The sequence below is a fragment of the Colletotrichum fioriniae genome (genome assembly GCF_027942845.1).
Source record: "Colletotrichum fioriniae strain IMI 355084 chromosome Unknown scaffold_8, whole genome shotgun sequence".
NCBI classification, from domain to species: Eukaryota; Fungi; Ascomycota; class Sordariomycetes; order Glomerellales; family Glomerellaceae; genus Colletotrichum; species Colletotrichum fioriniae.
Window position 1 is genome coordinate 26,713 of NW_027076844.1, and position 27,649 is coordinate 54,361.

The 27,649-nt window shown below is 53.1% G+C and overlaps 7 protein-coding genes across 7 annotated transcripts; 5 read left to right on the forward strand and 2 right to left on the reverse strand.

Annotated features, from left to right (window-relative positions):
- Positions 1–746: 746 nt before the first annotated feature.
- Positions 747–2,213, forward strand: N0V96_006834 (uncharacterized protein; the record flags this gene model as incomplete). Its single annotated transcript, XM_053192302.2, has 4 exons — positions 747–850; positions 924–1,072; positions 1,146–2,113; positions 2,172–2,213. 4 exons carry the CDS (start codon positions 747–749, stop codon positions 2,211–2,213), a joined length of 1,263 nt encoding a protein of 420 aa, XP_053050066.1.
- A 1,241-nt stretch (positions 2,214–3,454) lies between these two features.
- On the forward strand, positions 3,455–4,267 carry DHG2 (L-rhamnose-1-dehydrogenase; the record flags this gene model as incomplete). Its single annotated transcript, XM_053192303.2, has 1 exon — positions 3,455–4,267. One exon carries the CDS (start codon positions 3,455–3,457, stop codon positions 4,265–4,267), a length of 813 nt encoding a protein of 270 aa, XP_053050067.2.
- Positions 4,268–7,959: 3,692 nt separating this feature from the next.
- Positions 7,960–9,359, forward strand: N0V96_006836 (uncharacterized protein; the record flags this gene model as incomplete). Its single annotated transcript, XM_053192304.1, has 2 exons — positions 7,960–8,288; positions 8,348–9,359. The coding sequence occupies 2 exons, from the start codon at positions 7,960–7,962 to the stop codon at positions 9,357–9,359; spliced, it is 1,341 nt and encodes a 446-aa protein (XP_053050068.1).
- Positions 9,360–10,475: 1,116 nt separating this feature from the next.
- Positions 10,476–11,253, reverse strand: N0V96_006837 (uncharacterized protein; the record flags this gene model as incomplete). The annotated part of the gene is made up of 2 exons (XM_065757839.1): positions 10,476–11,160; positions 11,249–11,253. 2 exons carry the CDS (start codon positions 11,251–11,253, stop codon positions 10,476–10,478), a joined length of 690 nt encoding a protein of 229 aa, XP_065613362.1.
- Positions 11,254–13,719: 2,466 nt separating this feature from the next.
- mrpl22 (mitochondrial 54S ribosomal protein uL22m) lies at positions 13,720–14,896 on the forward strand (the record flags this gene model as incomplete). Its single annotated transcript, XM_053192307.1, has 3 exons — positions 13,720–13,753; positions 13,868–14,689; positions 14,757–14,896. The coding sequence occupies 3 exons, from the start codon at positions 13,720–13,722 to the stop codon at positions 14,894–14,896; spliced, it is 996 nt and encodes a 331-aa protein (XP_053050071.1).
- A 930-nt stretch (positions 14,897–15,826) lies between these two features.
- On the reverse strand, positions 15,827–16,329 carry N0V96_006839 (uncharacterized protein; the record flags this gene model as incomplete). The annotated part of the gene is made up of 2 exons (XM_065757840.1): positions 15,827–16,056; positions 16,323–16,329. The coding sequence occupies 2 exons, from the start codon at positions 16,327–16,329 to the stop codon at positions 15,827–15,829; spliced, it is 237 nt and encodes a 78-aa protein (XP_065613363.1).
- Positions 16,330–23,858: 7,529 nt separating this feature from the next.
- On the forward strand, positions 23,859–27,142 carry PRP24 (Splicing factor; the record flags this gene model as incomplete). Its single annotated transcript, XM_065757841.1, has 2 exons — positions 23,859–24,635; positions 24,773–27,142. 2 exons carry the CDS (start codon positions 23,859–23,861, stop codon positions 27,140–27,142), a joined length of 3,147 nt encoding a protein of 1,048 aa, XP_065613364.1.
- Between the last annotated feature and the right edge of the window lie 507 nt (positions 27,143–27,649).

A 27,649-nucleotide genomic window follows, 5' to 3' on the forward strand; every position in this document is an offset into this window, starting at 1 on the left:
TGTCATCGGTTCCAGGCCGAAGACTAAATGGGAAGCCATTGGAGACTTGAGATGCAAATTAGGCACGATTTTCCGTCTTGGTGCTGTATTTGTATGACGCACTGATCCTCGAAGCCGGTGCACAACAAACATGCCCATTTGCCCATCCACAGTTCAATGCCCCTTGAACACCCAGATGTTGTCGTCTCACGGTGTTTCTTGCTTCGCCGTAGACTTTTTGCAACTCTGAAAGCCCCAGGTAAAGCCATGTCATTGACACCCGACATCCGAGCCCGGCAGATGGGGATTGGATGAGGGGGAGGGGTCCTTTCCCGTAGCCCACTGCCTTTCCCCTGTTTCCGCCTGTCGGTGCATCTGCTGCCGATCTCCAAAACCTTCCCGTCCACCACCGTCCACCACCGTCCACCACCGTCCACCACAATGGCACAAATCAGTCTGGCTCCGAGCCGACTCGTGTCGAATCTGCTGTGTCTAGACCCCCACTAACGTGGACTTTCGTCCGATTCGGTCGCCATGGCTCCTCTGCTCCTGTCCTGTTCACTGGGCTCACATGTCTTGGAATCCCGGCGACAAGTAATCTTCCGTCTCTCTTAAAAGACACCCACGAACCCAATTCCCCCTCCATTCCCCCTCATTTGATCTCTCCATCATCGTACTGTGTCTCACCTGCCCATACTCAAAATCCCCCTCTCCCCTCCCCTCCCTTGCTCACTACACTGGCAGACACGGATTCTGGAGGCAACACAATGGCGTCCGTGAGATCTTTCCCCTCCATCAAGGAGATTCGGACGTTTGTCATCGGCGGCGTTGGTTCCGGCGGTGACTACCACAACGTCAAGGGTGGCCACTGGTACGTTTGTAGCGCTGCTCTCGATGAGCTTTGTCACACATAGAATGGCATGAGCTAACAATGCAATAAACAGGCTGATTGACAGCCCCATTTCAACCCCCTGTTCGCGATGGGAGCAGTACCGCAACTCAAGAACTAGCTGGGGCATCAATGTACTGGGCTCATTCCTCATCGAGATCGAAGCTACAGACGGCACTGTCGGCATCGCTACTGGCTTTGGAGGTACGTAATCTTGAACACAACAAACACAAGAAAACATGGTTGAGGAAGACTTCGCTGACCAGATTCTACGCAGGCCCTCCGGCGTGCTGGCTCGTCCATCAGCACTTTGAGCGTTTCCTCATCGGCGCTGATCCTCGAAACACGAACCTGCTGTTTGAGCAGATGTACAGAGGCTCCATGTTCTATGGCCGAAAGGGTCTTCCTCTTGCCGTCATCTCCGTCATCGATCTCGCCATCTGGGATTTGCTTGGCAAGGTGAGAAATGAGCCCGTATACAGGCTCATTGGCGGTGCCACCAAGGAGCGCCTGGACTTCTACTGCACTGGCCCCGAGCCGTCGGCGGCCAAGACGATGGGCTTCTGGGGCGGCAAGGTCCCTCTTCCGTACTGCCCAGAGGACGGCCACGCTGGTCTGAAGAAGAACGTCGAGTTCCTCCGCAAGCACCGCGAAAGCGTTGGACCTGATTTCCCCATCATGGTGGACTGCTACATGAGTCTCAATGTGTCTTACACAATCGAGATTGTCAAGGCCTGTGAGGACCTCAACATCAACTGGTGGGAGGAGTGTCTGTCGCCCGATGACACGGACGGCTTCGAGCAGATCAAGCGCGCGCACCCCACCATCAAGTTCACCACTGGCGAGCATGAGTACTCTCGATTCGGATTCCGCAAGCTCATTGAGGGACGCAACCTGGATATCATCCAGCCTGATGTCATGTGGCTCGGCGGCCTTACCGAACTGCTAAAGGTCTCTGCCATGGCTTCAGCGTACGACATCCCTGTTGTGCCTCACGCTAGTGGCCCTTACAGTTACCACTTTGTCATTTCGCAACCCAATACGCCCTTCCAGGAGTACCTCGCGAATTCGCCCGACGGCAAGAGTGTTCTTCCCGTCTTCGGCGACCTGTTCCTCGACGAGCCCATTCCAACAAAGGGTTTCCTGACGACGGCTGATCTTGACAAGCCCGGCTTTGGTCTGACGCTCAACCCCGCCGTCAGGTCCAAACTGATCTCGGGCAAGGCCCTGCTGAATGCTAGCCCCGTAAGTGGACGGAATGTCGCAAAGCTTTGTGTTGTCAGATGTACTAACAACTGTGTAGGAGAGGCCCCTCAAGTCAGTGGAGGAGACGGAAGCTAAATAAACAATAGCTCTGTGCAGGATGTTGCAGCCAGAATCTAAAGGCCGGCAACACCATCGAAGTAGAATAGCATGTCACTTGCACGGCTATTGGGAACACATAGACCGGGGCGGTTGGGCTCAGCTGTGTAGCGGTGCTGAACATGACTTATTGGCGCAATTTATATGAAGAATCAGCTGGTATATTTAGCTACCACGTGAAATAGATTTATGACAATGCTCACAGCAACTACATGTGATGTTGGTGGCTATCATGAACTGGATGAGATAAGGTGTCTCTGCGGTCAAGGCCAAGGATGCAACAGCATGACCATTAACTACCTGACTCAAGGGCGGCAGAGAGAACCTCGGCATTGCTCGTAAGATGTATTGGAACCGAGAGCTTCGACTGATCTGCGCGATAACTTCGAGCTTCGCGGAGCTGTGCTCGACAATCTCTACACTTGAGCATCGTTACAGGAAAGAAACCAGTCGGGAGGCAGTGAAGGCGGAGTGACGGAATCCCAAACACCACGGAAGAAACACCGTCCATGGCCAGAGCGTGAAGCATCTTTGTTGAGATGGATACGCAGTGTGGTCAATATGGTGGTTGGTGGGGTGAGGCTCGCTACAATTGTGACCGAGAGTGCGGGGTGGAAAGTGGGATGTCCACAGGTCATGGGGAATTCCGAATAAAAAGGATACTCGCGGTCCCACGCACGTCACGGAAGGGGTCTGCCATCGGCAGCTGCCCCGGGGGTTACGAATGAATACAAGCAGCCTTCCTTACCTAAGGTAAGGTCCCCCGACTCGCCGAGTACTAAGGTATCGTGGGACTCGGAAGGCGCCTCCTGCAGCGGGCGGTAGTCGTGGCTCGGTCATCGGGTCTCACTTGAGCCGCCCTCGCTGCACAATAACCCCCTTCTGTCCTTACAGCTCTGTCCCGCCTCCTCCACACTAACCAGAATTCCTTTGGGCATGTATCGTCGACTACAAATATAGACTTGTCAACCAACCGTCCTCGCGCACGAGCACAAGCGAAGCTTACCACGAATATACAGACGAACACGATCACTCGCCAATCGTCTGCCATCTATCGCCAATCGTCCACCGCTTGATCCTTTCTTTGGCTGATCCAATTGCCAGGGTCTGATTCGACGTCGTGCCGTCCAAGACGACCCCGCACCCGACCTCATCTCGACTTCCTATATTACGACGACAGCCTTTCTTTCTAAGAAAGCTTGCCATATTTGCAAATAGTCCACGATGGCTCCGACGAATTTGCTTGCTGGCAAGACTGCCATCATCACGGGCGGCACCACTGGCATTGGAAAGGCTATTGCGTTGGAATACATAAAGCAGGGTGCCAACGTTGTCGTGAACCATTTGGGCCTTGAAAAGGACCAACCCCACCTTGATGCTCTTATTGCCGACGCCGCTACTGCGAAGAAAGAGAACCCCAACGCGGGCCGTCTGGCCGATATAATCGGCGATGTTCGCGAGCCCGAGACGGCAGCAAAGCTGGTTGCGCGTGCCGTCGAGCATTCCGGCAACGCCCGTCTGGACATCTGCGTCTCCAATGCTGGTATCTGCACGTTCGCCGAGTTTCTCGAGCTGACCCCGGATCTGTTCACCAAGACAGTCCGTACCAACCTCGACGGCGCCTTCTATGTTGTACAGGCAGCCGCTCGGCAAATGAGCCAGCAGTCACCCGCTGGTGGTAGCATCATCGGCATCTCGTCCATCTCCGCCCTCGTCGGTGGCGGCCAGCAGACCCATTACACACCTACCAAGGCTGGTGTACTCAGCCTCATGCAGAGCACTGCTGTTGCCTTAGGAAAATACAACATTCGCTGCAATGCTCTGCTCCCTGGTACGATCAAGACACAGCTCAACGAGGAGGACCTGGCCGACGATGCCAAGCGGGCTTACACGGAGGGCCGCATTCCTCTAGGCCGCACTGGCGTGCCGTCCGACCTTGCCGGGCCCGCCGTCTTCCTAGCCTGCGAATACCTCAGTGGTTATGTGACAGGCGCGCAATTGCTGGTCGACGGCGGCCTCTTTGTTAATCTTCAATAAAGCGCTCTCAGCCTATCACACTCGATTTTGCCATGTTTGTTCTAGAGTGCTTTGGTATCGAGGTATCCCGCCTGCTGGCCGAGTAGCAGATAGAATGCTGGCCCATGGAGGAGTCAAAAGTACGACGGGATGAGGGATTTATGAGAGCACGGAGGGGAGAAGAAAAAAGACACAGTTGCAAAGACCGCCTACTGTTCCAACTGGCGCATTCAAGCACCGCAGGATGAAACAAAGTCCAAGGATTGAGGAATGTATGATTGATTATTAGCAAGTGAGCGGTATTCCTCGAATCCACTTGCGTGCTCAAGTTGGCCAGTCACGCCAACCCGTTGATTTCCTTTCCCCTTCCATCAAACCCTCTTACCCTTTTATTCTCTTCTTACTAGGCAAGGATCAGGCCTCCGTATGCAAGCCAAAGCTCCCTTCTGCCCATCCCTCATACTTGTCTTTTGTCTGCTTTTTGTTTGAGCGAAATGTGGTTCCGGTTTCCAATTTCACCGTCTTTGGTGGTTTTCCGACTGTCCAAGCGAGGGCAACGGACGAATAAGATGGCCTTGATAGGTGCACTCAACTGGCTGAACGAGTGACGAGCTCCATCCCTTGCCTACGTACAGAATGGATACGGACAGGGGCAGGGGTGTCTGCATGGAGTTTGGCCGACGGTGACGGCATCACAATGCGACTGACGAGTAGCGTGTATGGCGGCAGCGGGACGCGACAGTAATAGCGCCGGGCTGAAGCCTGGTTATCGCTTGGTAGACCGTGGGCATTCTCCTCACTGCTCGGCAACGTTGGATGATGGCGTCGTTGTGCCAGCAAGTAGAGAAAAAACGGTGACGGGAGGCCGGCCGCAGAGGAAGAAAAGGCCCGCGACGGGAAGTGCACGTCTACCGGTACAACTGCAAATCTCGGGAGTGTTCGGTGAAGCGTGTGATACGGCAGGACCGGTATTGAGTTGTTGAGCAACTGCTCTTATACTACATTGTTATCTCAAAACTTCTTCCATCCTACGAATACACTAAGATTCCCGTCTGTTCACTAGAGACACTGCCCGTGTCCTTACCATACCCAGTAATCCGCACGAGAAACGTCGAGGTTGACGGGCGGTCACAGAATAATGAAACCCCCGGACTTTAATTTTTATTTTTTAAGAGGGACAGGCCACAAAATACACATGTTATGAGCGGGTACAGCATAAGTGGATGGTCTGGAGATGCGTGTTTTCTTTGGGTATCAGTGTTCTGGACTTGGTGATGTTTTGTGGCCCTGTTCACGCAACTACCCCTGAACACAGTCGTACTCAGTCTGGACTCTGCGTACATAGGGTGTTCATACCTTGAGATGGAGAAGGGAAGATGGACGTCATTCGCCGAGTCATGAACCAACCTAGAATAGTATCTAAGCGCCCTTTCGGAGTGATGACACAAGTGATGAGCGGCGAAGTGGCCTTTCTGAAGGTGAAAAATAAAATAAAAAAATCAGCAGTAGAAGAGGTTTTTTTTCCCCAAGCCTTTGCTCAATTACTTTTGCTCTCTTGCTTTCAAGGTCCCGATTAGTAAATGATGGTGAGACAAACGCAATTATGCAGGACCGGTGTCGAACGGCCAAGGGACCGAGGGGTATCTGCCATCCGGACCCGATGCCGCTGGATGCCCGGTTCTTTGCCGTTAGGGGGCACTGAAGGGCTCTATTACCTAAGCCGGTGGAAGAGACGACTGCCAGTTCGGGCCGTCTAGCGGAGCCTCTTTCCCTCGATAGCGACCAATGAGATGTAGCCGTCCGAGCCACGGGCGTTCTCTGAGTGCACACATCGCAATCCTTACCACCGCGACCCCAGGACCCACTCACGGTGACGTCACTACGGGGTCTCCGTAACCCGCTTTTATGGAACCCGCTGGGCCACCACACGGGCGAATTCCTTGATACATCTCTCACCTCATGGTGCAAGTGCATTCTCGCATTTGTGGACCACCACAGACGCTATCACCAATTCCTGCGGGCACCATCCCTGTGTCAGCCTGCCGTATCGCAAGGAGTCGTCGATAAGGAGTAGGCGCACACCCAATGGGAGTCATGGAGGGGTCTTCAAGGAGGCGGGCGAAGGAGGGGCAGAGATTGCGCCTGCGCTGCTTTATCTGATGCTGAAGACAAGAAGCCGATGAGACCGACTGAGTTAGGCATGGTCTGCTGTACGGACTACCTTACGGAGTACCTTTTCGTGCCACTATACGTATAAAGGTACTTGACATACGAAACGCCTCATAGTATCTACCTTCCCCCCCTTGGACGTCCTTGGTCCTGGCCCGAATCAGATTCCTGATGACAAGGCCAAACTGCCCTGGAGTTCCCCTGGCTTATCCTTCTATGTCTGGGCTTAACTTTGCGACGGACGTAAATAATGGATCCGAGGAGCTGATGCTGGCTACATGATAGAGATAGATACCGGTACATGCCCGAACAAAAGTGACAGAAATTGAATACATCAAATAGCCTTTGTGCGTGCTGTAATAAACCTCTGCAATTTGCCTCAGGGTCCAACGGCGGCCGTGACGGCGGCTCGCATGTGCTTCGTCCTCGCGCCAAGGCCGCCTCGGGTAAGGGTCGATCGCTGCCGCATCGGTACCCAGATCATCATCATTGCTCGGGGCATTTCGAGGCCCCTAACCATATGCCTTGCGTGACACACGGCGGAATCTTTTGCAGCCGCAACGAGGAACCCGAAAAGCCAAGTCTCCACCATGACGGTTGGCAAGATGGATGGATCCCTCTACTGCCTATGTATGGAGCCTCCTAAACATGCTTTTTGCCCTTCTCTTGTTGGCGGCTCGCTGGGTTACTCGCCCGTTTTGCGACTTGCACTCCGTCTGTACTTTGTACTCTGATTGTATCTTTTTTGGTAAAAACCCGTAGGAGCCAGGAACAATGTTTTTCTGACTTGCCAGTCTGCCCTGGCGGTGAGATGGGGGAACCTGTGGTGCCATACAAGTTTTCTCTTTCTTGGCAAGTAGCCGCATCCCGGTCCGTTTCCCTCTGGCGGTACTCTTCTGTACAGAGGTACGTCGATTGCAGCAGTACTATTCGCAACAAAGGGCAGTGTCTTTATCCTCTTCTGTGTCGTAATCATAAATTTCACCACCAGGTAAGGTCTTGTGTGTACAGAGTGGAGTAAGGCTCCTTTCCTGGTCTTGGATCCAAAAAAACTTCTCATGCTACTTCGCCTCCACGGTATCCACGACCATGCACGACTCAAGAAACTCATCCCAAGGGTGTCACTGAGCAAGGACCCGCGTTTGCCTGGTTTTAGCGGAGACTTCCACATGTTGGAAGAGGGTAGCGCAGGGGCGTCTCGAAAGCGCGCATTTCTGAAAGCGAGGGGCAGGGAGAGAGAGAGAGAGAGAGAGAGAGAAAGAGTGAGAGCAGAGACGTCAGCATCAAGTCAAGATGTTCTCATACCGGGAGTATATAATCTGGCAGCCCCCCCCGTGGTTTCCTTTTGAATCGTTTACACCTGAGTGTCTTATCATTTCATCCCAATCTCAACTCATCATCTTCGTCGACAGCTCCGTCTTTGACAGATAAAGCTTCTTCACTCTCCAAGTCAACCCCTCTAGTCTGAACATTTACAGGCTTACAGCTCTTACCCACATTTGATCAACCAGTTTTGAGGAGCTTCACTCTTCAAATCATCCACCATGGCTCCCAATCACCGAGCTTCGTCCACCGGCAGCTTCATCGAAAGCATCCAAGCTGCCCGGAAGCAACTGGACAACATGGCACTGAGCACTCCTGATTCCTCGCTCGACGGCTCAGAAGCATCATCCCCTGGCGACTCTCCAGTTGGAAGCCCTGCCAGCGCGCTTTCACCCGTCACCCCTTCGATAACTGTCGATGCTCCCGTAGCCGATAGCTTCGCCTTCGCCTTCGACATTGATGGCGTCCTTATTCGTGGCGGCCGTGCCATTCCCGAGGCTGTTGAGGCCATGAAGGTGCTCAACGGCGAGAATGAATACGGCATTCAAATGTAAGTTGCTCTGAACCTGACAGCTGGATGAGAGCAGAAACTGACGTTGAGCTTCCCAGTCCTTATATTTTCCTCACGAATGGAGGCGGCAAAACCGAAGAAGAGAGATGTGGCGACCTCTCAAAACAGATGGAGATCGAGATCTCCCCCGCACAATTTATCTGTGGCCACACTCCCATGAGGGAAATGGCCGATCGATTCAAGACTGTACTGGTTGTTGGTGGAGAAGGCGAGAAGTGTCGTCAGGTTGCTGAAGGCTACGGCTTCAAGGATGTCATCACGCCTGGCGATATTATCAAGCACAACTCGGCCACAACACCATTCCGCAAACTTACGCCTGACGAGCTCAAGAACTCTCGCGAGCGTGACTTCACCGACGTCACAATCGAGGCTGTCTTCGTCTTCGCGGATTCTCGCGACTGGGCCGGTGACATTCAAATCATGCTCGATATTGCAATGTCCAAGGGTGGCAAGATTGGTACGCTGAGCGAGACCTTTGATGAGGGCCCACCAATCTACTTCTCCCACAACGACGTTGTCTGGTCTGCGGCTCACGACAACGTGCGTCTGGGTATGGGTGCTCTCCGCCGCATGCTCGAGGTTGCTTTCAAGGATGTTACCAAGAAGAAGGGCAAGCTCCACACCCACGCTTTCGGCAAGCCCCAAGTCAGCACTTTCGAGTTTGCGACGCGGCTCTTGCAACAATGGAGACGCCAGCAGCATGGCCTCGACGCCCCTCCCGACACGGTCTACTTTGTCGGCGACACGCCCGAGTCCGATATCCGCGGCACCAACCTGTACGACGAGCACGCGGACAACGAGTGGCACAGCATCCTGGTCAAGACCGGTGTCTATCAGGATGGTACGGAGCCGGCTTACAAGCCCAAGGCTACCGTTAACACCGTCTTGGACGCCGTGCGATACGGTATTCAGCGCGAGATCCGCAAGCGGGTCGTCACTTCGCTGCGCAAGGACATCCTCGGCGAAGAGGATTGCCTTCGCGCCATGCAGGAGAAGGGTAGCGCGTGTTACACTCCCCTCGAGGAGCGTTCGCAACCAATTTTGGGATAAAGATTCGGCGACTATGAGCATTTACAAATTTGCGCGATAAAATGGGATTTCCGGGATATTAGCGGTTTTTTCTTTTCTCTTGTTTTCTGGGGGGGTCAATCCTCTATTCAGAGCGACTTCATCTTCTGAATCTGATTATTCACTTGGACGGAGTAAGAGTGTGATACCAAAGGCGTTAGCAATGAACATCACGACCACAGATAGATGCTAGAGTCACAAATAGCTTGTCAGCAGATTCGCATCGGTCAAAATATATAGGCGCATTAGCCGCCGAATTAACTTTGAATTTGTAGCCCATTTGCTGATTAACCGTCTTGTGATTTATGAGAGAATTATAGCGGTCAATGGTAGTTCACATGCCGGCTAGCGATAGTTCAACATAGTCCATTTCTTTCATTTCCGAGTAATTCTTCCGCTACAACCGCCTCGACGTGAATATCCACACCGAACCGGACAACGGCAACACTACTGCAAGGGAGGCAAGTATCAGAAAAGCATCATGTTGGCATTCCCCCCTGATGAACCGATGCCGAGCCTGCAGAACACCGTCATTCACGGACCTGGCGCCGCGCCGCTGTCCGCACTGGTCCGCCAAGGAACCCGGCCGGCGTAGAATACAAGCTGCATCCCTCTGCTTATTCTCTGATCCCGCCGTTGGCGCTACTGCTCATTGGAGAATTGGTACCCGTGAGAAGCCGAGTTGCCCAACACGTCTTTGCTTGGCAGAGCATCTCAGATGTTGCCCAGACGAAGATTGTCTCCAAAGAGTAATCCGATGCCAGTTCCCTCCCCTCGCATCTCGCATGCTTCTGTGGAGAAAGGAGCCCACCGCGCGTGTGGGTTTCCTCACGGGCAGAAATGGATTCGCGGGTTGTTGATCAGCGATGAAGGAGGGGAGGGGAAGAAGTGGAGGAGTTGGCGCACGAGTATGGACCTCGGGAGGAGAGAAGGGTGGAAGAAGTACATGTACGAAAAGGTGTTCACGGAGAGGAATGTCAGTCTTGTTTGCTATGTGCACACTCCTCCCCATCCCCGCCTCCACATGGCGCTTCTCGTCTCCGTCTTCTCACTCCTCCAGGAGTTCCTCCAGGAGGTCCTCTGCAACCTCCGCATCTCTTATCGGTCGGTACCAGTAACACGCTTCGAATGCCTCGGACCCCTGGAACTGGGCGTCGTAGTGCTAGAGTGAGATTCTGTGAAAGTGAAACTGCCCCACTGCGAAGAGGCAGCCCACGGCGCAGCATCGACGGCTTCCTGGCGTTGCCGGCGGTCCTTCACAGCCTCCGTCGCGCTGCAGCCGAGGGAAAATCCCGGGATGTACTCGCGGTCGACGCGCAGCCATCCTTTCCAGGCGGCAGTCACGTCACCGGCCCCGAGTGCGCCGATGACTATGGTTCCCCACCATTCCCGGGCGCCGCTGTGGTGGCAGCTGTAGAGCATCCAGTTCTCCGCAGCGGCGACGAGCTCCCGGATTTGCTCCGCGCCGATGCTCGCATCGCCTCCGCCTCCGCTTCCGCCGATGCGGCTGTTGGCGGTGGTGCTCCGGCGAACTGGGCGATGCACGTAGGCGTGGCGCAGTTCGTCTGGATCACAAAGGAGGCGAGTTGCGTCGAAACGGTGCTCCGTATCGAGGATCAGTACCGTCTTGTTATGCGGATGTGACAAAAGGGCCGAGACGAGCGCATAGACGAGCGGAAGTTGGCGGCCGGTCACAGCCAACGGAGCGGACTTTGTTGCACGAAAATTCCGGTGGACAAGATCGTCAAGACCGGGAACGGGATAAGACTTTGGGTGCTTCGATCTATTTGTTGGCGCATCGGGATCAATCGCTATGCGGAGGGCATGCAGTATCTGGGGTGCTCATGTCAGTGCCAGTTCACATGTGCGACTTCATTGTGATCAATTCGATGATGCGGGATTCGACATGTGTGCAAGTGATGAGATTGAAGATGACTGCTACTAGGGCGGCGAGAAAGGGTCATGAGGATTTTGGTGAGGTTCGTTACACGGACGAAAAGTTGAACAGAAACATCAACTCATCCAGCTTTCATCGACCGGAGCCAATTGGAGAAGCATCCCCCTCAGCCCAACCATCCAATTTGCGCAAACAGAGCGGATTCGTGAATCTTGCGTACCTCGTCCAGGTTCGTCTCTTCGATTTCGCCCAGCAGCCTTTCGCCGGCAAGAGCGGCTGCCGAGGGCATCTCCATCTGCATATTCGTCGCCGTCGCCGTCGCCGTCGCCGCTAGAAAATGTCGCCGCCGTGTGCTGCGTTCCCACCGTCAAAATTGGACGTGCACGTCCAGGCCGATGTCAAGGGGAAGAAGCGCAAGCTGCCGGGAGGCTCCGATGTCGACCTGACCAAGTGTGCGTTGAAAGAGATGACGCAGTACAGGTGCTTTGTCGAGAACTCGCAGTCCCGAAATAGCCCGGTCCGCTGTTGGCCGATTCACCGACTCTTCCGACAGTGAGTTTCAATTCTCTCTGATATCGCCTCCTCGCCAATGTCGTACAATTGTTCGTCGTCGGGGATATTGTTCACTGATTGTGTATGTGAATCACTAGATGTCAGGATAAAAAGGGCACGTTCATGGTTGAGACCACGGCTTGGGAGGGTATAAAGTCAGACTCCACCACCCGTCACAACTCCCAAGCAACAGGCAACGGCAAATCGCAAGACGGCCATTCTAGTGAGCCATCATACCATCAATGGTCTCAGGCATGGGAGGATCAATGAGCAAGTGTATCATTATTTCCGGTGTATCGATGGCGTTCAGACGCATACTGCAGGTCGCGCAGGTGTCTATATCCTGTCGATCTCATCAGAAGCACAGAGAAGGCGCACCTGGCCAATTGTATGATGACACGGTCTGGCTGGACTACGACTTGGGTAAATGATCCGAGTTCATCGAAATCAAAGGTGTATTTATATGCGTAAATCATACAGCAACGCTTCAATGTTGTTCATATATACCATCGACACAGGTCTCAAGCAATAAAACCTGCGCCCTATGGAGAAACAAGATAGTCAGACGGGAACAGCCGAGCTCTCTCACATCGTACAGCAGTCTGTCGCGCCAGTCTTGTACGAGGTTTTAGCAAAGCAAAACCTTTCAACGTAGAGGCAGCATGGATCCAGTGACATTGCACTAATGGACAATGGTCAAGGCGACTGAACATCGACGCATACATCGAAGCAATTCACATAAAGAGGCTCTTGGTTCAATTGCTGAAGTGTATGGTACAATCGGGGTTGGATGATCAACTGATGAAGCCCGTATCTTGTCTATGACTGCAAATGCCCTCTCGTGCTTCCCCGCCCAATCTAACAGACCACCTCAATTCGCTCCCTTCCTGCTTCGTCTCGGCTATTTGATATTCGCTTATGCCTTGCGGGCTTCGGCCTTCTGCTGCTCGAGCTTGGCGTAGTAGCTGTCGCGGGCGTTCGTGCGCGGCATGTGGAAGCCGTACCTATGATTCAATCTTAGTTTTCGGGGGTGGGATTTCTATAGAACGCAGTCGACGATCGCGTACCAGTAGACATTGGCCATGGCGAAACCGAGACCTATAAAGGCATGGTTAATTGAGTCATTCTCGGATTGGGTCGGAAAGAAAGGGTTGAATGCTAGAATAGCAGATCACTGCATGTTGAAATCGAGAGAGCCAGTTGACGCATGTCAACCTGAATCCAGCAGCAGCGAATCTGCAAACTCCAGCCCTACCCACGGAGAAAGGCTTACCAAGGGCGATACCAAGGTCGAGAACGAGGTTGCGTCGCAGCATCTGTCAGTTGTCGTTAGCCCACAGCCCATTGCCCTTCGTCTTCTTCTTCCGTGGTTTCTGCGGAAATTCTATGTTCGGAGGGGGGGGAAACGCACGCCCGTGATGGGCTTAACAGCAGTAGCGCCGGCCATTGTGATATGTAGTGCGGAGAGGGTTGTGGTAGTCGATTGAGCCGAGAGTTCGTAACCGGAGGGTTGTTTGACGATGCTGAGATCTTTGGCGGGTAGCTCGAATGGTCTGATCAATTCGCGCGAAGGGAAGTGTCACGTGATGTTCAATTCCTCTTTCCAACCAAGGTAACGGCTCTGTGACGGTTGCTGGGCCTTAGCTAAGCATTTCGGTGATTGAAACTGCTTCGCCCTGGTTGGTCATGGCATCTTCCATTGCATCTCAGACAGAAAAAAAAGACTTAGGTAAGCAGGGTAGCCGGAGGAACGCCGGCTAAATAGGCCTGGGGACGTGGCCCAGGTGCGACCGTCAACGCGCAAGGGATCTTCCGAGCATTTTTTCCCGTAACGGGTGGGATTGAAGCTGGTTGACGATCAATCAGCTTGAATCAGCAACACAAGTAGCAGCCATGAGTCTTCCCACGAGGCGGTTGGCCTCAGTCGGTATGTTTCCAATTGATATTGTTTCGGTTTCGTCCAAGCCCCCCAAATTGTGTCATATCAATGTTAGCTGTACAATCGGGCTCCCTAAGTAGCTAACCTTCCCTGAACTACCAGCTCCCTCAACACTCCAAGCCATCACCCGACCGATTCCTCGATCTTTCATCCTGCCCATTCGACCATCTACCCAGGTTCGAAGCAAATGGACTCTCGGCAGTATCTTTGGCAGCCGTCGGGGCAAGCGAGCCCAAGCTTCCGATGACATGATGGGCGAGAACCTCGACGACCCCAAGGTCCGCGAACGCTTTGCCGAGTCACAGCAGCCCAAGATGTCTAGCTCAATCTTTGAGGAGGAAGTTGATGATGTCGTGGCGGACAGCAAAAAGGGTGGCTCCAAGGCTCAAGCTGCCCAAGCATCGGTGAAGACACCAGAGACGATGGCGTGGCGCCTCGACCCCGATCCGCGAAGTCGTCTCCGCTGGGAGAGAAAGAAGGTCATCCAGATGGTGCGCAAAAACGGCCATGTCACCCGTGAGGAGCGTATCGCACAGACCGAGAAAAAGCTGTCCCACAAGAGCCCTTTTTTGGAGACCAGCGTTAAGAAGCTCGTCCATCTGGCGCGCCAGATCCAGGGCAAGTCCCTCGAAGAGGCCGTTCTGCAGATGTCGTACTCCAAGAAGAAGATGGCGGCCGAAGTCAAGTACCAGCTGGAGGAGGCCAGAGATTTAGCTGTTGTCACCCGTCGCATGGGCATCGGCCGCGTTGCCACCAACGTGCAGCCCATCAAAATCCAGACCAAGGAAGGCAAGACCATGACCATCACAGACCCGACAAGACTCTATGTTGCTGAAGCCTGGGTTGGTCGAGGACCTTGGAGGGCCAAGGAACTTGATTACAAGGGCAGAGGCAGATTCGGCATCATGCAGTCGCCCTCAACCAGTACGTTTGATGCTTTCCCATTCTGCCACTCAATCTTGTCTGTCGTGAGATTAACAATAGTTCGCAGGCATTTCGATCGTCTTGAAGGAGGAAAAAACCAGAATACGAGAGCACACGGAGAAGTTGGCCAAGCAAGCGAGGAGAAAGCCCTGGGTACATTTGCCTGACCGACCAGTCACGGCTCAGAGACCCTACTACTCATGGTAAAAACTAAGTCACAACTGGAAGACACATGATCGAAAGTGCTTAAAATACCATCTTGTAACACACTCAAAACCTGTAAGAATATGTACAATGTAAAGCTGTCATAGAGTCCTTTACGCCATCTTCGCTGCCAAATCCCCTCACCTTACCGGTGCCTTTGGGTGTATGTATGCAATAGAAATAGGATATCCCGTGGTATAATGCTGACCTTTTTTCCGACAACTGCCCCTGAACCCCAATCCACCGCAACCGCTCATTAACATTCATTTAGTCATAAATTCATATAGTGGAAGATGTCCGCTTGCACTGCTCATCTGCTCCAGATGGGCCGGTCAAACAGACGGGCATGGCGAGTGCCTAGGTGAACTGCCTTTCACTCGAAACGCCTGGGTGACTGGCGCGGCAGCATGTCTTCGTACCTTCTCGACTTCATCTCCAGCTCCGAGTGATTCTTGTCCTTTATGCCAATGAAGCCTCCAGTGTAGTCCCTTCCAGAGCCAGGCATTGGGCCCGAGATTTGCATAGACTTTGTACGGTTTTTTGGCCGTCTTATGAGAAGCCACAGGGCCAAGGCGATGGCTAGGACACCGACACCTGCTCCCACTCCGATACCTATCTTGGCAGATGAAGAGAGGCCTGCCGCATCGCTCTCTAGGCTGCCCGCTCCGGTCTCTGAGGCTGAGCCGGATTGCGATGGGCGGGCTCCGGTAGATGTCGAAGTCGACCTCGAAGAGATGGAGGACAGTGACCTGGTAGATGTGGCCTGGAAGGAGTTAGTCAGTGCTGAAATCATCGTCATAGACCGACAATCAAAAGCTTACGAGAGTGGTTGGAACTGCGGTTGACGGCTGAAAAGCCTGAGCAGTATCAGTGACAAGGTTGCTAGAGGTTTCCGATGGAGCTGTTTTGGCGACTTCAGAGGAAGCGGGGGTCTCAGCAGCGCTGGGTTTCGGTGGCTCGCTCGAGCTTGACGGTGACGGAGGCGGCTGAGAAGTCGACGGCAGCGCCGCCGGGGGCGTTGTCTGCTGAACGGCGGGTGTGGATGGCGGTGGGGTTGACGCAGGCGGTGTTGAAGCAGGAGGTGCTTGCGTAGCAGCTATCATGGAAAGTCAGTGATGTCTTTGCTGGCTTAGGGAACGAAGTTGCCTCACTTGCACATAGACCTGCGACATATTCATTGACTTTGGGTGCTACATCTGCAGCGCAAGACTGCGAGGCGCAATCGCGAACGCCAAACACAAAGTCTTGCTGCTTACAGAGGCAGGTATTGTCTCCAGAGGCGCAACCAAAGCCTTTGGCAATGACATTGTTAACACAGGTAATCTGCGGGGCAAGAGCGTGTTAGTCCTTGATACTGGCTGAGTTTTCTACAAATTTGTGTTGATGCAGCCAACCATGTCTCTGAATGATCATCTCGGCAGTGACTTACACCACATGGTGGCAATGAATCCAGTTGCGCGAAGACATTGCCAAGAAGGGCCGTAATGGCGATTGCTCGAACCCAGAATCGACGTCTCATAATGAGATTGGTGAAGGTGACTTCGACAATATACTTAATGTAATCGACGTCCAGTAAGGTGTCTTGGAAATAAAAATTCGGCGCGTCACTTTCTGGAACCTCCTGACAGCTGATGCGCGTAGGACCAGACCTTTTAGAGTGTCGCACAGAAGATCATGGTCTGTCTCGAGTTCAAATGGTCGGCGAGGTACTCTGGCACGGCGCAGATGTTCGTATGAAAATAGGGTGTTACGTGGCGCGAGATAGACCCAGAGAGAGCGTATGAGACTGCTCGACAGACGGCTGAGGTGACGAAAGAGGCGAGGAAGTTGAGAAGAGACCGAGAACCCCCAAGACTCAGTGAAGTAGATGGCTGAAGTGGTCTGGGTCAAGACGGGCGGCAGATGGTCGATGTAGAGAGAGAGAGTCAGGTCCAGTCGAGTCGGATGGACTTGCAGCGGGAGGGGGCGGGAGAGGCGAAACAAGTTGACCAAAGTTGGAATGGAAGATAAACGGTCAAGGCGAAGTGGGAGGAATGGAAGAGAAAAGCCGGCGTGAGACGAGCTGGGGAGAAAAGCCGAAGAAGATTCCGAATGGGCAGAGGAGAAGAAACAAGGTACACAACGAAGAGAAAAGAAGGGAAGAAACTCGCAAGTGAGGTTCCGGGGGAATGAGAAGGGAGCGGGGAGCGAGGGTAATATTTCAGATTTAGAGAGGGAGGAGGGATATTGCCGTATTGAAGAAGGAACTCGCTCCCACTCCCACACCCACATGTCCCTCGCACTTGCACTTACACTTGCAGCCCAGGGAGGCACTACCTTGCCTCCACCGAGAGCGGTGCAGCTTGCCTTACTATGTTGGCTTACCTACGTGCAGAAGGGACGGGAGGACGTGGGCCAGAAGTAATGGCAGGGGCCAACCGATCCGATGGGATCATGGGATGGAAGGTACTGTTGGCCCGTACGAGATGCATGGGGCTGCCCTGGTTCATGAGTAAAGAATCTAGATACATCCTCGATGGGTGAAAACAATGCAGAGAGCCAAGTCACTTGTGACAAGGGACTTTCCTTCCTCCTTCTATCAAGAACAGGGGAAAGGGGGCGGGGGAGAAATAGAAGGGGACCCAAAAGGCACGAGCACGGGCAGGAGGCTGTGAAGACAGCCCGGGGTTTCCCTCTGGTGCAAGTGCAACGTTGGCAGTTGACAGCCCGCGGACCTTGTCGCGTCCACGTTAAATTAGTACAGTCGCGTCAAATAGAGGTATAGACGGAGACGTGTTTGGCTATTTGTCTTCTCTGTCGGTTGTGATGGCATCCGACGTATTGCGCAACTGACCTACCTTAGTCTGAAGTTTGCAGGCCCATACCCAAGGTAGATGAGGTACCTTAAAGTCCTTAAAGTCGCAGCAGACGAACAATGGAGGTAACAGGCGTGTCGGGCCATTGATAGCTGATACTTGATAGTCCTCTCTGAACTCTGAAGTGGGGAGCTACGCTACCTTGCTTTTCACTTGCACTTCCTCAAGCAAGCAGGTAGACCAAAGTGACAGACACGTACCTTAACCGGTAAGTGAGGTGTCTTGATGCGAGGGGTGGACGGGTTTGAGAAGGGAGCAGGCCCGGGCGCCTTCCAGGTTGGTCGACGTAAACTCAGGTAATCCCTTACCTGAGGCCTATAGGTATCCTTGACACCTTGCCCTATTCACCTCAGGGCAACATAGACTGGAACGAGGAAAAGGAAGGAGAGGCCCCGAGGGTTTAGCATGGCTGCATGGTGCTCCTGCGCGACCTTGTCTTTCTCGTCTTTTGGCTTTTGGACACGATCAACCTACCTTGCCTCGTGCATCACCGCAAAAGCTGCGTCATCCGATGATTCAACACAAGACAGACATTGGTCCCAGATTTCCATCCGAGGTAAGGCAACGATGAAGTGGGAGACTCTTGACCTTTTCGTCACCCTTGGCTCGTTATGGGTACCTACATTCCCTTCGAGGCAAGTCACATCGGCGGCTCGCCATGGATTCTGGTGGAGGATCCCCAACTGGGCCTGGACCCGATCTGAAGGAGACTACTCTGAGTCTGTGCCGCGAGCTGCCAGCCAGGATGAGCCCGCTTTGACAGGGGTTGCGGAAATGGAAATGGGGGTCCAGGGATGACGTTCAATGGAAGGGGGAAGCCCGGTATATGGCAAAGGCGACCCAGCCATTCATCCACTCTTCTTGGTGAGTATTCGCACGATCCGGACGTAAATCTTCCATCTCCAATTCTCTCGTAATTAAGAAGTGCTTTCCCTGCTTCTCAAAGTATCCCACGTTCTTCGTTGCCTCTTACTCGTGACGAGCTACAGAGTAGATCCGTCTGATGAGAACAATACGGCAGGTCCAGTTCGCGGCGCATAACGTTGGCTCATGTTTGCACATCAAAGTAGCACTGATATAGGTGTGCCGCCGTGGGGTTGCACCTGCGCCGTCCTATCAAATCTTACAGATCGTCCGAAGCTATTCTTGAAGAATAAGCCACGCACGAATTCGGCCCCGTCTCTAACAGTACCTGGTCGGATTGTTGGCGAACGATGGCCCCATCCGACCCCAACGACCTGCTATTTGCCTGGTCGTCCGATCCCTAGTCGTAGTCGCAGCCAAGGGCTTGGTTGGCTGGATAGGAATTGCTTGTAGTTGCGACACGGGGCACAGTCAAAGCCCCCTCGCGCGACGTGCCCCCGTGCCTTAGGCACGGGGGCTAAAGACCACTGTAGTGTACATAAGGTACCTTGACGAAGGTTGGCGGCAGATTGGTGGAAAGGGGGCGAATCCAGCCTGTGAACTACGCTTTCTGGCCTCTTGCCCGATGAGGGGTCGACAACGGTCAAGCACGTGCCTACGTACTCCGTACCTTACCTATTGTGTACACTCATTGACCGCTCTAGCTCGTCGTTGGTTCCGAGGCTGATCTGCGCTAGGCAGGTCGTGTATCTTGCCGCCGCAAGCCACCGCACATCAATTGTTTCGCCCTAGACTTAGGAAAACATGGAAGATAAGGTAGGAAAAGGAGACGGCAGTGAAGGGCTCGGAGCGCATCGTCCAAAATCCATCCCGGCACCCAAGTCCAAGGTAAGGTAGATGCGATAAAACTTCTTTTTCGGATCTGCTCGCTTAGCCTATGCGTATGTACTGCGTACGCCATACACTAGTGCGCACCATGATACGAGGATTCCGTCGTCATCCAACAAGGGAACGAGACTGCAGCATGACAAACCGTGTACCCGAAAAGGAAAGCAGGAACCTGGGAGTTCCATGTTCCATCGGGCTGCATGAACTGCGGATGCCGGTGCGGCACTCCCGTCGCCGGCATGGGGACCTGGACGTCCTTACCTAAGGCACCTTAGTCTCCCGTCTATTCCCTCTCTTCCATTGCCCTTTGGGTAAGGTCCCTCATGTAAGCTGTCATCCGATGGTGCTCATAGAACTGATGAGAGGTTGCAAGCCTTGAGATGAATTGGGTTTCTGTCTACCTTCCCTCAAGCAAGCTGCAATAGTCCTCACTCAATCCTGTGCCGCTTACCTACTTGACCGATGTAGGAACCCGCCCTAGATACTAATCTCACTCAAGGTAACCTTGGCTTGCAGATAAACATTCTAGGAATAGGTACGAATGCCTTTGTGAGGGACCAACATGAGATAAGTCGAAAAGTTTGTGAGCTCCAGCTGAGGGTGTTCTCGTATTCAACCAACAGCATTCTTCTAATCCTGTTCGTTCCCACCAAGCGCATATTTCCCTGAGCGTCCATATGTCCTCCTTGCACTGCAGCAGTCCCAAGTCATGAGAGCAGATCATTTCCAACCACTCGGCACATTTCGATCAATTGGGAGACTTGCGCATTTACCGCCTATTACTCGTCCTCCACCTCTGGCCCCCGCAGAAAATATTCGAATGAGCAGACAGAACGAAGTGCCGCTGTCATGGCCCCTCGTTCCCCTGTTTCAGCGCGCTCCCCTGGGCCAGGCGGGAAGCCTCTATCCCCACACACAACGGCTTGGAGCCCTGGACAGTGCCTACCAGATCTCTCGGCTTTTCCGTCGCTGCACTTTACCCACACTGTCTTGTTGCTAAATTCAAGATACAGCCGGAACAACTGGCCTGCCCAAGACGTAGGTGATTCCCCGTCGCCCGTCGTATCATTGTTGCATTCGGGACCTACGGGAGTACATCAAGAACTTCACTTGTTCTTTCAGACGTCCGTGTTCGAGTGCTGAAGCCTCATGACAGCTAGCCCACGTTCAAACATCGACGGCTTGCCCTGTCGCCTGCCGCATTCCCCGCTTGCTTCTCTCTGCCCCTTCATCTTGACCTGAACATGGCCTTGCCGTCGATAAATGGACTCGCTTGTCGTGGATTCATGCGCCTCGCGGCATCACGGCTACTGGCGAACAAGGCTATTTCTTAATAGCGACAAGCCGGCTGTTCTGCTGTATGTGGCTTGCGTTGCCCAGGACAGGCATCCCCTGCGCATAAATCAGACGGGGCACGCTGTAACAAGCACCACAAGGGCGGAGCTTCCTTAACAAATATAACGGCCGCTTGCCCAGATCTTCTTTTGGAATCTCCCCATTGCGGTCTCATGTTGATGGCTGAGCCAACTCATCATTCCGGCTCACGGTGTATTGCGACTGCGTAATAGTGTGAAGATACTTGTAAATGGCTCTGCCATTTACCTCCTCCGTCGCTAGGCTTCTTGAGGCCCGGTCATACGCCAGAAAGACACAGTGATGTCCTCAGCTGGATGTTCATTTGCCCAGCACAGCTGTGACTCGATGCAGAGAAACATGGGCTTATCGGATTGTTCGTAGTGGTAACCTCATCAGGACGCCATAGTCGCTCTTCGAGCAAACCAGATAGCTTGGTGGAATCTTCATTGTGGTGTAGCTGATTTCGTTGGGCTGAGACGGCGCCGGAGTGCCCGTCTTCGTCACTACTGACTCCGCTGGCCCGGACCACGGCCCCGACATTGTAGACTGACAGGTGGGTGACGGAATGAGTTGCTGCTCAACACATCACAAGATTCTACGTCCATAACTACCTCTCTACCTCTGTTGATACCTTTGGTGGACGTCCTAGATCACGCTTATTCGCTCTTTCTCCAACGTTCCTTACAGCATCCTCAAAGTACCAGATCTCAGCGAGACTGTGACAATAAGGAAAACTGTAACGGTAACGAAAGAGGATTTATTATATGCTGACCAGCTGTTATTTTACCACACGCTTGACTGACAGTCGTATCAAACTAGCATGCGGCGAATACATCTGCCGGTCTTGATTGTGTATCACGTGGTTCCGTAGAGATGGGAAGTCAAAGTTTTGAAGCTGTTGACGGGTATTGCTGTCAAGACTCAGGAGTCAGATCTGGGCTCGGAGTCCATTCCGGTGCCGAGACTGATCGGAGCCGGCTCACCAGGTACCCAGAGTCTAGACTTCTACCTTGGGCAACTTACGGACAGACTCGCGTAAATTGCGGGCTAAGGCCCTTAAGGGCTAAGGCACGTAACCGTAAGCAGCATTGGTATGACTTTTTGAGTAAGCTGATGACTCCATTGAGTCCATTCCCTAAGGTAGGGAGACTAGCGCTGGAGATCACTGCAAATACTATGAGTAGCTGGGCTCAAGTTCTGTGAAAATAGCGATGCTAATTTTACGATCATGATGGCCAGTTTAACCGGCAAGGCGTGCAAAGGACGGGGAGAAGTTAGCGATACTTTAGATGGTACTCATAGCCAGGGAAAAAAAAAGAACACATGAGAGGAAACACAAGAGTAGAATACCCCAACGGGTCGGGAGTCTCTTTGAAGTCGCATCATTCTCGCGGCACATCGGCATGACCTCACCAACGCCAAGCCCACCGGTCTCGCCAATGGCTTGGTGTCTTACTCCTCAGCCATCTGAAAAACGGCTAAACAGCCGGGTAAGACAAACGAGATAAAGTTCAGCCCCTTTGAAAATTCTTACCAAAAGTTTACTTAACCTCTTATTTGCACGGCGATAAGGACTGTTGGCCGGCCGGCCGGCCGGGTCCATACCAGAATATAACAGCCGGGTTTCGGCGTAGTATTGCTCCGGGAATAGGCGGGCTATGGCTCTCCCTCCCCACAAGATGTGCCCGGCATTCCACTTCTCATCTCAATTCAGCTGGTCAGGGACGCGCTGGTGACCTATTACGTGTGCGTGAGGTAAGCTAAGTATTGGCTCAAGCTACATGTATCGACAATTTTGCGAGAGTGTGTGCAAAAATGAAAACCAGGCAGGACCGGGCTTTTTTTGTGGTTTTGCTGTGGTTTCCCTCCATTCTCAGCCTCTCGATACTCAGGCCTCTAAGAACTTCAAGCTATGACGACGCTCGCTTTCGCAAAGTATGCAAGTCAGCAAGATGACTTTACCTTGCCTCAATTGGTCGTGATTGGGTCCGTGTCTTCGAACTTTGGCGTTTTATTACATAACAGTCATTGGCGTCCGTGGTACCTTCACCTAGGAAAGCCACAATGCCCATGACTTCTCGAAATCATGAATGAGATGTCGCAGCAGTACTACTCTCACCCGAGTGCCTCATCTCAGGTTGTGAAAGGTACACACCAGTAAATTCAGCATTACAGTAAAGTAGCCAGTGAATATCGACACTGGGATAATTCGGCTATCGAAAGCTGCAAGCTTCGAATTATATGATGAACTGGAAAATGAATCAGAGGACAGCCTAAGAAATGAGGGCAATGGGTCTTCTCCTCCCAAAAAGAAGATTTTGTGATTGACTGTTGTAGCTTCAAATCACCCTAGGTAGCGCTCCTTCTCGTTCCTGTCATTTCTTCCCCGGTAGGTACCTGAGGTACCCGTGTACTTGCCGAAAATGCCTACCCCAACCAATTAAGGTACCTGCCCGTAGTGTTTTGCTCAGAGCCTGGTAGGTACCAAGCAAAGAAGGGAAAAAAAAAAGGGGAGAGAGCAAGGCGACTGGGCTGAATAGACATTGCTTGCCTACGTACCCGCCCCGTCTTGTACCGGCGCAAAGTTTCGATTTTGCTGTGAACCACGTTTTAATTTCCAGTCCTTTGTCGTTGTTGCTGCTGGCCAACACTGTATATTTCCTTTTTCGAGGAACCAGAGCCGCAGTCCGTGTCGCTGCCGCTACCGCGATTTCGATTCTTCGATTGCGAATACTCGTTGTTGCTAGCAGCTCCCGGAGCTCGTACACGCGCCGACCGTCCAAGCTTGACTTTTCTTCAACAAAATTCGTCGTCCACGTCCACGTCCACGTCCCCGTTCACAAACCACGCCCACCTCCCCTCGTCGCCGCCGTCGGCATCGCATCATCCTCAATCCTACACCCTCGGTGCATTAGTCTAGCGCAATCGAACGACGGAACCACACTCTGTGACGACTGCTACTCCCATGATTCGTCTGTTGACGACCTCACGATTTCTGCAAGATGGCGACCCTGCCGGTAGGGGAGGACAAATGGTTGGATTACGTCGCTGAGAACAGTCGACACGCCAACGATCTAGAGAAGCGCGTTCATGTCATCGAGCTGTTCAAACATGCCGTCGAGGCCGAACCCAACAGCGTCAAAGTCTGGCGCGCGTACTGCGATTACTTTTGGTCCCTTTATGTCGACAGTCAGTCCTATGAAGCAGGATGGCCCGACGAGGAACGCCGCATGGGCTGCGAGCTCTTTTCTCTCAACGCCGCCCTCTCGCTGTGGCAGCAAGGCTACGAGGCCATTCTATTTCGAATCAGCGACAGTCATGAGCTCTGGAACCGATGGATATCCCTCGAAAGTGGGCTGCTCGCACGCTCGCGCACCGCCGAGGGAATCCGCCGCATCACGTTCCTCTACACCGATCGGCTGCAGGTTCCACATGTGACCCGCGACAGTACTATGCAAGACTTCTCCGAGTTTTTATCGACCTATAACAAGTCCGCTTGGGAGGAGACGATGCAGGGAATTACAGCCAACCCAAAATCACAAGAGGCCAAGAAGTTGACCGAGGATCGCGACGACTACGAATTCAAGCTGCGCCAGGCGTCCCGCGAGGGCAAGGATGAAGTTTACCGCAATCTGCTCAGAGAATATCTTGAGTGGGAGTGCGCACAGAGCAAGAGAAGCAACAAGCAGGCAGAGGCTACGGGTGACCTCTGCCGGGGACTTTACGCCAGAGCCTTGACCGGCACCTTTGCCTTCGACGATACCACCTGGAATGAATATGTACGCTTTCTAGCTACCTCTGGGACATATGCACAGTCGCCCCAGGGCATGGTCGATGTTCTGCGTCGGGCTGTTGATCACTGCCCGTGGTCAGGGCCATTTGGTCGCGCTACATCCTGACCGCTGAAGACGCTAAGCTCCCCTTCAACGAGATTGAGCAGATCAAACACAAGGCGACTAGCAACTCTGAGCTTTACAAGAACGGCATGACGGCGCTGATAGACATGTACGCGGCCTGGTGCGGGTTCCTCAAGCGAAAGGCAATGGATCTGAATGCAACCGATGAGGACGTCGATGTCGCTGACATGGGCTTGCGCGCTGCACTCGAATCTCTTGAGGAGGCAAAACACCGTTACAGCGATAGCTACAGAGGCGATCCTAATTTCCGTTTGGAGCGCATTTACATTCAGTATTTGACCGAGAAGAAACGCAATGTCGACGAAGCGAGAAGCGAGTGGCACAAGCTGGCCGAAAAGCAGCTGTATGCTGATAGCTACGACTTCTGGCTGAACTACTACCTTTGGGAAATGATGGTGTTTGCCGCCAACGGCAAAGATCGTAGTCCTACACCGTCCACTGCGGCGATTGGCTTGAGGGTGCCGTCGGTGGCCACTGCTGTCCTCGGAAGGGCCATCAAGCGTAAGAGTTTGGACTGGCCCGAGAGGGTCATTGACGTTTACGTCCAGCATTGCAACGACTACGAGCTCCCCAGCACGGTCCGTATTGCTATTGACACAGTCTATGAATCCCGCAAGGAGGTCGCCAAGCGGCGAGAGAGAGAGGCAGCCCAGGCCGCGGAGTACTATGCCGCTCAGCAAGAACAGCAAAGTGCGTACACAGCTCAAGCGGCAGATGATGACGCGTCCTCCAGCTCCAAAAGGAAGCGGGAAGCGGAGGCTGATATCGCCGATGAGACTACCAACAAACGACCTAGAAGTGAGGCTACGGAAGCCGAAATGGCCTTGAAGAATCAGAGCCTGAAAAGGGACCGAGAAAATACTTCGGTTCTCGTCAGCAACCTTCCTGCGGAAACAACCAAAACCAAAATACGCCAGTACTTCAAAGAGTACGGCCACATCGTCGACGTGACCGACCCTGCCATTGACCCCTCAGACAACACCCAGACAGTTATGGTCGAATTCCGGACCCCGGAGGAGGCTCAGTCGGCTCTGCTCAGAGATGGAAAGTACTTTGGACCGGCTCAAATCAACGTCAAACCCGGAACTGACCTGACCCTCTTCGTAACCAACTACCCGCCAACAGCAGACAAGGCCTACATCGCAAACCTTTTCAAGGGTTGCGGCGAGATATTGAGTATCAGGATGCCTAGCTTGAAGGGCAATGTTCGCCGACGCTTCAGCTATGTGACCTTTCGCGACCGTTCGGCTTCTGCTAAAGCGACTGCAAAGCACGGTATTCTTCTTGAGGGAAAATTCAAATTATCAGCCATGTACTCTGATCCGTCCCGTGCGAAGAAGCGCGATGGTGCCATCGAGGAGGGCAGAGAACTTCACGTCACTAATCTCGACCCTGCGGCCAGCGAGCATGACGTACAGAAGGTTTTCGACAAATACGGAACTGTGAAGCGCGTCAGCATCCCGAAAAACATGGCAGGCAAAGGCCATGGGGCAGCCTATGTTGAAATGGGAACTAAGGCTGAGGCTGAGAAGGCTGCTTCTGGGCTGAACAACGTCAACTTCCGCGGCAACGTCATAGCTGTACAAGTGTCAACACCCAGCATCTACAAGAGGTCAGCGGCTGTTTCGAAAGATGGCACATCTCCGGCGCCAAGTCGAGACGACGACGGAGACGCGACGATGGGAGACAGCAACGGTGATGCGGCTGGTCTTCAAAGTGGGCCAAGTCGCGCCGAGATTGCCTCACGGACCATTGCACTTTTGGATATCCCAGACACCGTCAACGACGCGCGTGTGAAAGAAATCGTTGAGAAGGTGGGAGGATTCAAGAGCTTCGTTCTCCAGCCTAGTCATGGTGGCGCCAAGATCGAGTTCGAAGACGAACCAAGTGCCGGCCGCGCGATGCTCCAGCTTGACGGCTATATTTTGGATGGCCGCAAGTTACGAACCGGGTCCGTTGAGGAGCTGAAACGGGCAAAAGGAGAATTCCGGACAGACAAAATCGTGTACGGCACTGGAGGCAAGAAGCAGACTGATAAGGCCTCGGCACCAAAGAAGACTGGGACTGGCCCTGCCTTCATTCCCCCTTCCACGGCTGTCAAGCGGCCAGTCTTGGGCGGTGCCAAGAGGGGAGGATTGGGTTTTATGCCCAAGGCCTTGAGCGTCAGAGAGGGTGGCCCTGCCGCAAATCCACAACCAGAATCCAAAGCCAATGGCACTGGTGTGGAAATGGAGACTCGGAAACCGATGAAGAGCAATGCCGACTTCAAGGCCCTGCTTATGTCTACAACTACTAGAACTAATGTGCCCAAGGAAGCAGAAAGTGCGGGGGAAAATGGCAGTGGTCAGGTCACGGAAGACCATCATTAATTACGGCGTTTATGGGAAAATGGTATTATGACTCTTGCATTTGAGTAGGAGTCCTGGCAAACACAGAAACACACACTTTTATACATATCTTATCATGCCTCAACACCAAAGGGGTTAATATCAAGTGCCTAATGCTCTGCCATTTAATTATTCGACTGGCTTGTTCCTTGGCTAGTCTAGGTTCCGTCCTCGCATCTAACTTGATCTGTCTGCTACGGTGCTTTACTGAGCGAGTCTAGCACGACACAAGTGTGAGAGTCGGTCGCTTTGTTAATAATTACATAAGCTTGCCATTGTCCACCGTACACAAGGCACATCTGGAACTCTTAATGTGCTTGCTGCCTTTCCCCAATGGCTTTCAGTGAAAACTGCAGTGCCAGCGATGTTGGCCTTGCAGCCTCCCCAAGGACTATATCCAGCAATGGATATGACATCTCATCCAACTTTGGCTGCTTTTCTTTTTCTTCAGATGACTCTTCAGATGAAAAGATGCATGGCCGTAGGCGT